The sequence below is a fragment of the Macaca thibetana genome, chromosome 16, assembly GCF_024542745.1.
Source record: "Macaca thibetana thibetana isolate TM-01 chromosome 16, ASM2454274v1, whole genome shotgun sequence".
Classification (NCBI taxonomy): domain Eukaryota; kingdom Metazoa; phylum Chordata; class Mammalia; order Primates; family Cercopithecidae; genus Macaca; species Macaca thibetana.
Genome location: NC_065593.1, coordinates 70,258,854 through 70,270,907, shown reverse-complemented (window position 1 = coordinate 70,270,907; position 12,054 = coordinate 70,258,854). Strand labels below are relative to the sequence as shown.

Genomic DNA, 12,054 nt, shown 5'->3' with positions numbered 1-12,054 from the left:
GGATTCATCATAGAGAAGTCTAATAGAGAAGTCTTGCTTTCTAGTCCTGCAGAGGGGTTAACAAACGAGTTCGCAAAAGATTGGAATCTTAGCCGGTTTCATCATAAACTCTTCCTATCGGTTCACAGAAGGAAGTCACTGAAAATCAACTGCCGAGTGCCAAAACAGCTGGACTTCCCTTTGGCTTTCTCTCCAGGCCTATTTAGGAAGCTGTGGGCCCAACTGACCAGTCTGATGGCATATCGAAGGGTAGTGGAGGCCCACTCAAGCATCGATATTGTCTGACTCAGAGAAGCTAGTATGAAACACAGTCAAATTCAGTCTCCTATTTGTGCAGGAAGGACAGTAAAAAGAGGCACTAGATGTTTATTTAGCTTTTGACAAGTGTACGCCTTGAAAGGCGCAATGTGTTTTTATTCTGTGGATGCACCAAATAGCCCTTCTTGGAAATGATCGGGAGAATTCAAATAGGCAGAAATCCTCTGGTCAGCACAAACTTCAAGCTAGCAATTCTCAAGACAGCATGAGCTGTTTTTTAGTGTCAGCTATGGTCAGAAGCGTGTGTTGTGGCATTTGGAAAAAGAATTAGGGCAGTTAGCTAATTGCACGCTTGAAAATGACAAGCCCCTTGAAAATTCAGAAGTCTGATTCCAGTTCAAAAAGAAACTGGTATTGCTTTGAACTCCAAAGTTGTTATTGTGTACTGAATTTCAAGTACTTCCTACTAAACATGGAAAATCTACTTTCCCCCCAACCTTATCCTGAGTATTTTGCTATTCTTAGCCCATGTTTTGAAGTGTTCTTGATGTAAAAGATGGAAAGAATGGGTTATATCAGTTACATTAATTTAATAAACAGCCTTGCTTTGCTGTGTAAGTATTTTCCATTCATATTCTGCGGTAGTGTTTGGGGCAGATTGTAAACTTTGTAATCAGGGGCCAGGAGTCCAGGAATAGCCTATTGGCCAGTAGTCTTGGAGGTTTCAGGAATCCTTAACACTTTATGATGGATCAACTAGGGTACTTTCCCATATTTTCTTTATACAGAGTTAACAAAACTGGAAATCTTTTTTTTTTCTTTTTTGATACAGAATATCACCCTGTTGCCCAGGTTGGAGTGCAGTGGCACAATCTCAGCTCACTGCAACCTCTGCCTCTTGGGTTCAAGTGATTCTTGTGCCTGAGCTTCCTTAGTAACTGGGATTATAGTCACCTGCCACCATGCTCAGCTAATTTTTGTATTTTTAGTAGAGTCGGGGTTTCACCATGTTGGCCAGGCTGGTCTTGAACTCCTGACCTCCAGTGAGCTCAAGTGATCCACCTGCCTCGCCCTCCCGAAGTGTTGGGATTACAGGCGTGAGCCACCGCACCTGGCCGAGAAATTTTTATAAGCTGTTCCAGAAGTGAAAAGATATCCTGATTCAAAATCAGTATTTTTAAAAATAATTTTTAAAAATACTGTATTTTTAAAAATACAGCATGTAAAAAAATACAATATTTTAAAAAAATACAGCATTTAAAAAATACAGTATTTTTAAAAAATGGAGATATTTAAACTCATCTATCTGTTGGTAAGGTTCTATACCTTACCCCTGTCATGCTTAGCTTCAGAGGGTGAGGCAGAGCTCACGCCACACGTACTAGGTCTCATTTGCTCAAAATGATCCATTTTATCTCTTCTGCTAAATATAAAGTCTGCTAAAGTCCTTTTATCTCTTCTGCTAAATATAAAGTAAAAAATCGGCACATTTTTACATTTGAGAAACAAGCTTTTCTTCCTGACATTGTTGTTGGCTGATGAAAGCTAGTAACGGAGTGGGCCTGGGTCCTCAGTGAGAATGTTCCAGATGCAATGCAGAGTTTAAGTTCTAAATAGAGACACCAGAATCAACCATTTGAATATTGACTGTGGATTTAATGTTGTGCTTGTGCTTTTTGTTATTTACTTAGTGTGTTACATTGTTCCAACGATAGAGAAGAATTTCTGGTTTTTGATTTGCTTTGAACAATAGTGGGAAATTCAGGGCTTCTAGCCTGTTTGTTATTTTTACTAGGGTCTGTGTGCAAGTCAGCAATACTCCTGGGATCACACTGCTTCTTCTGTGTTTCTTTCTAGGTAAACTAGCTCTTGAACTTAGAAAGAAACACTTTGGCTTCCTGGGGCTGAGGGCAGGAGACGGTCGTGATGAGAATGTGCTTAAAGACAGACGAACCAGCTGGAGATGTTCCTTTTAAGTGAAGGGGAGAGGAAGCAGCAACAAGGAGGGACCACCTGTTACACATAGCACAGCGTTTCTTTCTCTCTGCACTATTGACGTTTTGGGCTAGATTGTTCTTTGTTGTGGTGGATTGCCCAGTGCATTGTGGGATGTTTAGCAACATCCCCAGCCTCTACCTTTTAGATGCCAGTAACACCCTGCCACCAGGTGTAACAACCAAAAATGGCTCCTGACAGTTTCCATATATCCCCTGGGGAGCAAAATGACCTCCAGCTGAGACCCACCCACGTAGACCCTCAGCATCTAGGTACCTACAAAACCATCAGTGGGAGTTACACGGACTCATTCATTTCACTCAGCACACATTCCCATATCAATCGGACTTTGCCAGCTGTTAATTCCTCTTTCTAATGCGCTCTTATTTTTATCCTCAGTTGAGATGAAACGTTCTCTCATAGGTTGTCTGGTCAGTGAGGTCACTAGGTCCTAGGTCTGCCCTCAGTTCCAGGTTGAAACTTCTGTCCTCACATCTACCCGTACCCTGTCTCAGGTTCCCTGGCTTCCACCCACAGCATTGCCTGGAATAAACTGGTAGGCTGATTTTAAGTTGTTTTGGTTCAAAAACTTTCTCTCTCTCTCTTTTTTTTTTTTTTTTTTTAATTTTATTTCGTTTTAAACGACAGTTTCTCGAAGTGCCTGAACTACTTCGTTGTCTCATGGTTCTGTACCTTACCCCGTCATGCTTAGCTTCAGAGGGTGAGGCAGAGCTCATGCCACACATACTAGATCTCATTTGCTCAAAACGATCCATTAGCTCAAATCCCAGCAACCTAAGAATCAGTTACATTTTGATTCCTCCAACTCCAGGCAAAATTCCTTTCCATTCCAATGCCAGGCAAAGCTCCTTTTCATTCATGGATGATTTTGTGGCCCACTGGGCACAGGAGTCTGTAGGTTGCCTTGCAAATCATAGTTTTCAAAATCATCTTTTTCTCCATTCTGTAACCTGGGATTCCACCTCCAAGTAAACTGTTTCTTTTTTTTTTTCTTTCCTTTCTTTTTTCTTTTTTTTTCATTTGAAGGCCAGAGTTGGATAAAGGATAGGGATGGGCTGAGGATGGGGTGATGGGTTGGTCTCTTCATCTTACAGTTTTATTACCGTTAAATAATAAGTAACAGCACTTATTGCCTCCGGTATCAAATGTTATTAAACGTATGTGTCAACAGAGAGCAGAATAATCAGAAGTCACCTGACAATAACACATGACCGGAAAGTATTTCTAAAAGAATAATTGCTGTCACTGAGTGTGCTTTCTCTTTTATCGGCTGTCGTAAACAGGTCTTATCACCTTTGTCATAAACAAGTAGTATTACCTTAGAAATGTTATGGGGGGCTGGGCACAGTGGCTCACACCTGTAATCCCAGCACTTTGGAAGGCTGAGGCACGTGGATCACTTGAGCCTAAGAGTTCAAGACCAGCCTGGGCAACATGGTGAAACCCTGCCTCTACAAAAAATACAAAAAATTAGCCAGGCATGGTGGCACATGCCTGTAATCCCAGCTACTCAGGTGGCTGAGGCAGGAAGATCACCTGAGCCTAGGGAGGTGGAGGCTGCAGTGAGCCAAGATTGTATGCTCCTGCACTCCAGCCTGGGCAACAGAGCCAGCACCTGTCTCAAGGAAAAGAAAATAAATATTAGGGGTTTATTGCTTCTATCTCAGGCAGGTTTGGTTAGGACTATATAAAAGCAAATTATATATTCATGGGAAACAGAAGCAAAAAGAACCAGGTACCTGACAGTGAAGAGATAACAAATGGTGATGTAAGAAACACCTGCCAATTTCTTTGTCTGTGGAAACGGCATTAAAAGCTGCATTGAGGAAAGTAGATATTTTTGAAATATAATGGCTTTAGATCAGAAAAATTAGTCTGTATGTCATTGGTAAAGTATCAAAAGGAAAGTGCACACACACACACACACACACACAAACACACACAACTGTTTTTCCCATTAAGGTACAACCAGGATGATTTAAAACATAATACATAAGCGTTACAGAAGAGGAAAGTCAAGATAGGAGGCTGTGTTTTCAATACACTTTTAAAGCTAATTATGTTTAGTGTTCTACAGGTTCTGAAATCCTTGTCTAATGAAAATACATATGGCTTCTAGATTTTAATGATTTTTTTTTTTCTTTAAGCTTAAAGAAGAATTCCAAAGAACGGCCTACATACCCAGAGCTAATGGTGAGTGTTGTTGGAAATGTAAACATGAGTATACTAATAGCTATAAAAGGCAAAGTCACTAAGACCTAAATTATCATCACATCACCATGTTGGAAGAGTTGGTTCATTGAGACATCAGTGACAGGAATTGAACTCCAGGTAAGAGAGTTAAAGAGTTCACCCTACATCCTTCTTAAACATAGGTTGGAACCTGTCACTATTCTTAGCAACTTCTTTCCAGGCTGATAAACCTGTTGTGATACAGAGCAAATTATGTGTATACGATTTATATTTTTGAATTTAAAAGATATGAGAAGCCACATATTACTAAGATAAAATGAAGGAAAGTATGATTTAAGAGATTTCAATAATGAGAAAAACTTAAATGCTATTTGACTGATCAATTTTTGATAAAATATCTGGCCTAAATTAGATGAACAACTTTTTGGTGGTAGCTAGGGAGGAAAAAAAAAAATGTTTGCTTTTTGTTTTCACTTTGGTGGAAAAAAGTAAGACGAAGCATTATTAGCTTGAATTGTACTCCCTCAGCATTCACAGTTTATCACTTGCTGTATCTATAAAAAGCAAGAGTGAAAGTAAGATCTTAACATTGTTGTATTAAAATAACTTCTCTTAAATTGTTGTAACTATAGGCAGGGCACGGTAGCTGCTCATGCCAGTAATCCCAGCACTCTGGGAGGCCGAGATGGGCAGATTGCTTGAGCCCAGGAGTTGGAGACCAACCTGGGCAACATGACGAAACCCCAACTCAAAAAAAAGTACAAAAAATTAGCCAGGCATGGTGGCATTTGCCTGTAGCCCCAGCTATTCAGGAGGCCGAGGTGGCAGGATCCCTTGAGCCCGGGAAGTTAAGGCAGCAGTGAGCCGTATTTGTGCCACTGAATTCCAGCCTGGGCGATAGAGTGAGACCTTGTCTCAAAGAAAAACAAACAAACAAACAAAAACTCGGTAACTACAATTCTAAGCTAATTACTAATGATTCTAAGCTAAATACAAATGGCAAGGACCTAAACTTGGCAATGCTTTACTTTATCTAAGTGTATGTTGAATGAAGGAGAAACACATTTTTTAAGGGGGGAGAAATATATAAAATTCAGACTATTTGCTAATCTGTGTTAACTCTTTCCTAGATTTGTTTCAATTATCAAGGTTTTCATTTTAGTGGGGGAAAGAAGAGTCACGTTCATGCACAATTTCAAAAGCAATAAAACACTGACACCCTTGCTGACTGGAACACATCAGTGTTTCTTACTGGAATTCATCAGGCATTAAATGCTTCCTCCTCTGCTATCCCAGCCACAAGCCCCGCTGTCTTCAAGACCAACTCAGTCTTAGAAGCACGGATTCCTAATGTCAAATGCTGTGGTGAGGTGGCTTAGCTATGAGGAAGCACAGCTTGGAAATGCCGAGTCAGGAAGAATTATAGAAAGCTGATCAGGAAGATGCATGACAGCTACAGCCAGTCACATAGGTTTTCAATTCTGTTGCCTAAGCTTTGATTGAAGATTGAACCGTTTTGCAACTGGATGAACTGGAGACGAGGCCATCTCCTTGGGCCTCCCCTGGGTCCGTTAAAAGGCAGCCCCCTGGTACTCAGCACTCGACCAGTTTTATTCAACTAAAACTCACAGTTAAAGAAGGAAATATGAGTAATGTTTGAGAAAATCCTAGCATGCTACATGTTTAAGTTGAATATTTTCTTCCTGATTATTTTTTAATAGCCAGTCAAAGGCTTTTTCAGTTCTGTCTACTCTTTTTACATATGCTTATGCACCTGCTAGGGCATTTTTGAATTAATTTCACATAAAATACAGTAGATATAAAGTTTTTCTTGTAGGATACTGTGGAGCCTGTAATCCTATTTTATTTATTTGTTTATATTTTATTTTTTATTTTTTAGAGATGGAGTCTCATTATGTTGCCCAGGCTGGTCTCGAATTCCTGGGCTCAAACGATCCTCCTGCCTGCGCCCCCCCAAGTAGCTGGGACTACAAGTGTGCACCTGTATTCCTATTCTAAAGTCACCATGTTTTGTAACTAATTTCAGATAAGAAGAACATTTTCTATATGTTTCTGGCTATTTAAAATACAGAACTTTTTTTTTTTCTTCTTCCAAGTGGTTTCTGATCAGAAATTTCACTGAAACATGCTTGAGAAAAAGAATGATTAATATACATGGGCAGCTGAAGTTGAATTCTACATTTGCAATATGTTCTAATCCTGTGATATTTTATGGCCTACACATATATTAATGTTATAAAATCATGTCGGTTCCCATTTTCTTCTCACAGCATTCGTCTTTGTGGTTCTGGAAATGGACTTGCCTTTTACGGCTATAACTATTCCCTGCTTTCCTGTGGAATTGAGGTTTTCAAATGGAAAATCTGAGTCCAAACTCCCTGACTTTAGCATTGAGAAAACACTTGCTGAGAGGCAATTGTTTAGATTTTAGGAGTTGGTGAGGAAGTATGAAGGAAAAAAATAATCCTTTTTCCAGGTGAAGGACATTTTAATTAAGGCCTTAACCTAGACATGTTCCTCTTATAGAAATCCCAAATGTTTCTCTCGCTAACATGGATTGAAGGGTGTGTATTCTTTAAGATCATCTCATGTGCTTGTTTTCTCAAACGTCACTGGGGAGTATGACTCAGTAGAATTTATTCTTCTAAAGTAGGTAGCAGCCAACTTTTTCTGTAAAGGACTAAATAGTAAGTATTTTAGTCTTCGTAGGCCATACAGTTGCTGTTTACAATGGCTGAATTCAGTGTTGCAATGTGGAAGCAGCCATATCCAATGTGTTAAAAAAAAAAAAAAAATGGGGTGTGTGTGGCTGTGTTCCAATAAAACTTTATTTAAAAAACAGGAAGTGGGCTAAATTTGGCCTCTGGGTCACAGGTAGCTGATCCCTGTCCTAGATGATAATCATGAGAAATGATAAACCAGTTCATTCAAGTGATTGCCCAGTGAAATAATTATGTTCTCCAATTATCTTAGGAAGTTCTAGGTTGAATTGTATCTTAAACAAAAATGCCTGAACCCATTCAAAACCATAGTCTTAAGGGATGAGGTGCTGTGCATGGGACAAGGAGACCTGCTGGTGACTGTAGCTTGTCTGTCTATTCCTCACAGTATGTTCATGGATCTCCACGTTTTCTTCAGGCACATCAGTGAGCCTAAATGGTGTAAAGTCCTCCCTTCTTGTCTCCCTGACTCCTCTTTTGGGAAATCCAGCCTGGGACTATAGTCTGAGTATTATTCATGCTCCCTCATTTGCCCATTTCCTGGTTGCTGCCCTTGCTAATCTTAATTCATTGTTTATAGAAGGGACTGGGTTCCCTCTTAACCTTTTGCAGCCTCAAAACCCACACAAGAAGGCAAGTCACACTTTCCATTTGACATCCCTACCCGTTTTCCCCTCCCCCTGGCCTTCTGGCTCTCATAGCATTTTCTCAGCCTGGGAATAAATGGAAGGATGCCTAGGGATTTTCTTTTTTTTAAATTAAAGACTTCAAGTCAGGTTATTTAATTCATTTGCAGACTCAGGCTTCATCCACTGAGCTAATAGCCACTAGCAGAACAAAAGGCAAGGTGGGGCTGGCAGGTGTTGGAAGCAGTCACAAAGATAATCTGAGGTTTGGCCTGTCCTGTTTTGATAGTAAAAAACTTTTAAGGACGTTAAAAGATTTCCAAATGTCCAGAGGATGTGGGAAAGCTAATAAGTATGACGGTAGAGCCCTTAGTAAGTGTGCTGTGTATATGGTTACTAATCAGAAGTATGGCTGCTATTTAGTTTTTGAGGGAGCTTGGGAGGAAGGACCTGACACCCAGAGCTTCAGTTGATTTCATGAGTGTAAGGATCCGAGCCAGCACCCAACCTGTGTCCTCAGATGGGCAAAGGGAGAAAATCTCTTTTCCATTTTCTGAGTCATGATACTTAATCGTGACCATCTATCTTCTTTGGGGTTTTAATTTCTTCATTCCTTTCCCATTTGCTTTGTTTCCTAGAATTTCCATGGGTGCGAACTCAGTTTTCCACAGAGCTGACTCATCCAACCCTCCGCTGTCAGGTTTAAAACAATTATAATTAGAAAACCTACAGCTGGGCAACATAAAGGTTGGAAACTAAACTCCCTAAAGTCAGGGGAAACTGAGTCACTTATGCGTCTGGATGTAAAAATGCTTACATTTAGCTACTCAACTGGTCATTGAAAATAGTACTACCAGGCAATCAAGGAAGTGAGCATGGGAGGTGAGACACGTGGGACTAAGTTCTACCTGTAGGAATTATCCTTTTTGGTTAGGTTTGGTTGATTCTATTTCCACTGGGTTTGGTTGGTTCTGTTTCCACTGTAAGAACTGTGGCTCATGACCTGATATATCTTTCTAAGTAGAGGTGGCGGTTCCGCTGTGAGAGCCGGCCACTTATTGTAACAAAATTGAGCAATTTGGGGAGAGTTGTTCTAGGGCAGAGAAAATGGCTTCCTGTTCAGAATTGTTTTGAAATGCATGACCTCTTGAATCACACACCATGCCTGTTCCCTTAGCAAAGCACAAGACTTGTTATGGTTTTATAATTTACTTGATCTGAGCTGTGTGGATAGAGACTCTTCTTTTCCCTTTTCAATCCTTAATCTCCGAGTTCAATTTTCTCTGCATATAACTAGAGTTTGGCAGTCTACATTATTTTTCAGATGGATCAATTCTTCATCAGGAGAGACATAAGTGTAACTCGTGGCTTGGCAAATGGCTTTAACTGTTTCAGTCTAAACCAATTCTCCAATGTCAAAGGCAAGGGCTACCTTCCTTGCACATTTACTGTTCAACAAAATTGACTTCTCATTCATTCATCTTTTTCCTGAGAAATAAAAGTGCATACACCTGGCCCGGCATAGTGGCACATGCCTGTGATCCCAGCACTTTGGGAGGCCGAGGCAGGTAGATCACAAGATCAGGAGATCAAGACCATCCTGGCTAACACAGTGAAACCCTGTCTCTACTAAAAGTACAAAAAATTAGCCGGGCATGGTGGCAAGCACCTGTGGTCCCAGCTACTCGGGAGGCTGAGGCAGGAGAATCACTTGAACCTGGGAGATGGAGTTTGCAGTGAGCCAAGATTGCACCACTGCACTCCAGCCTGGGCAACACAGAGAGACCTCATCTAAGAAAAAAAAAAAAAAGTGCATACACCTATGAATTGTCTTATTATCTTACTACTATATTAGCCTAAAATGACCTTGTGGGGCCCAGGGCTATTTGTAAATCAGAGTTTGGGTTGTTTTTTGGTCAATCTTTGTATGTTGCCGTAGATGAAACTTACGTAGCATAATTACTTTTTTTTTTTTTTTTTTAGTTTAAAGAATATAGTGGAAACCTAGAGATATCAGGATGGAAAGAGTGACAACTAAGAGATACCTTTAAAACGTTTGCATCACTAGGTGTGTGCTTGATTTTGGAAAGGGTAGGAAGAGCCCAGCCTAACTCAAATAGGGTTACTTAATCCCTGTACCAAGCGGATCTATTCATTTGCTAATCTCATATATTGTTTGTCAGTGAGAAATATTAATGCCATGTTTTTTCTTTGTCTTTTCCAGCAACATCCATTTTTCACCCTACATGAATCCAAAGGAACAGATGTGGCATCTTTTGTAAAACTGATTCTTGGAGATTAAAAAGCAATGGACTTAATCGGTTGACCCTACTGTGGATTGGTGGGTTTTGGGGTGAAGCAAGTTCACTACAGCGTCAATAGAGAGTCATCTTTGAGATAATTGAACCCTTCCTCTGAGAGGGTTTTCTCTCCCAATTTTCTTTTTATTCCCCCTCTTGAGGGGGCCTTGGGATCTATAGTATAGAATGAACTGTCTAGATGGATGAATTATGATAAAGGCTTAGGACTTAAAAAGGTGATTAAATATTTAATGATGTGTCATATGAGTCCTCAAGCTTCTCAGATTTCTCTTTTTCTTTACAAAATGAATGCATTAGCCCTGACAAAAAGGTGCTACAGTAGTGATGAAATTATAAGTAGATTTGTAGTTCGTCCCATTTATTATTTTAATATTTATGTTTAAGTGCTTGCTTGAAAAGATTCCATTTTATACAAGAAGGGAGATTCAAAAAAAAAAAAAAAAAAGACAAGGTTGGGTTGGCAATATTTATAGGGCTTTTATTTTTTAAGTTCAATTGTGTCTGTGATCCAGAAGAAATTATTTAATATGCATCTTTGAGAATATTATAAAAATATCAAAAAGGAGCTCTTCTTGTGACATGTCTGTTCCAGCTGTTGTGACTGCTGCCATTTTTGCAAACATCTGCCCAATCCTGGGTGATCACCACATCTTTTAGGGGAAGTGGCGAGATGCTCTGGTCATTACTCTTTTCCCCAACTTTGGAAAACGTAAAAATCACTCATATCACAGCTCAAAGAGTAAAACATTTGGTTCTCCTGACACTTGTGGTATAGTATTAGTGGAAAGTGATTCATAATATGATTTTATATCCACCTACCTATTCATCTACCTGTGTGTGTGTTTCTCTGTATATTTGGCAATTCGCAAGTCCTGCCAAATGGTTTCCATGAGCATCTCTGTTTGGTAAGGAGGACATTTGTCAGTTTTGAGGGGGAGATGTGTTAAACTACAGAAAAAAAATGGTGCCTTCTTCTGCGTTTGTCTCTCCTGCCGTGTGTAAGTTCTAAGGATTGCCTTTGTAGTTAATGCACTCTTTGGCTTTGTTTGTTTTCTTGTTCAGTGAAGCAGCCTTACTATTCATAGAAGGGCTAGAATAGGAGAAAATTAAAGGTGGTGAGTAATTATTTGATAAGATGAGGAAATAATGGGAAAGGTTGAATTAATTCCTAGGCATGGACTACCAGACAACCACAAGTTGAGTTGAGGCCACATTTTTCTTTAGCAGCGTGCAATAGCTGACTCCTCTGTAGGAGATGAGCTTCATCAGGAGCTCCTAGCAGGTTGACTAAGCAACAGAATTTCTTTCTCATGGCTAAATATACCCACAGGTTCTCTGATTTGTAGCTCTAGGTTTCTTGATGATCAAGGAGTGAAGTAATTGACAGGGAAAATATAGACCTATGATGAATAACCAGGAACCATTGTTTTTGGACAAGGAAGGACAGAAGATTTTTATTTTAAAAAGAAAAAAGAAAACCATACTTTTTCTTTCTTGGCCTCAAGTTCAATATGGAGAGGATTGCTTCCCTGAATCCTCTCTTCCTTCCCCTTTTAGATTTTGAAGTGCAATCATATATTTTTCTCTGTTTGCATTTTTTCCTCTTTGTTCTTGACAAGGAAGAGTTGCTCCTGCCCAGAATGAGTGTGACACTTCCGAACACTTCTTCATATTCAGTTCCAAGATATATCTGTTTGATTAAACATGAGCTTCCTCTGCTCTGAAGCTACCTCTGTCCTCATTTTATTCTAGCCAGGAAAGGAGTATCACCCTAGTGATGATGGCCATTCACTTTCCCATCTATCTTCCTAAATCTGGAAGTTCTTCTCTTTGAGACCAAGAGAAAAATTGCAATTGTGTTCCTTATTTTATTCACTCATCTATGAAAACAGGAAGCAA

At 39.8% G+C, this 12,054-nt stretch overlaps 1 protein-coding gene across 3 annotated transcripts in view; it reads left to right on the top strand.

Annotated features, from left to right (window-relative positions):
- MAP2K6 (mitogen-activated protein kinase kinase 6) overlaps positions 1-10,720 on the top strand; it is a 130,463-nt gene extending 119,743 nt beyond the window's left edge. For 2 of the 3 annotated variants that reach the window (XM_050765632.1, XM_050765634.1), the window contains exons 11-12: positions 4,422-4,467; positions 6,368-10,052. In XM_050765632.1, the coding sequence (XP_050621589.1) occupies positions 4,422-4,467; positions 6,368-6,508 (187 nt within the window). In that variant the 3' untranslated portion in view covers positions 6,509-10,052. The other variant, XM_050765633.1, reaches the window with a different exon arrangement.
- Positions 10,721-12,054: the final 1,334 nt, after the last annotated feature.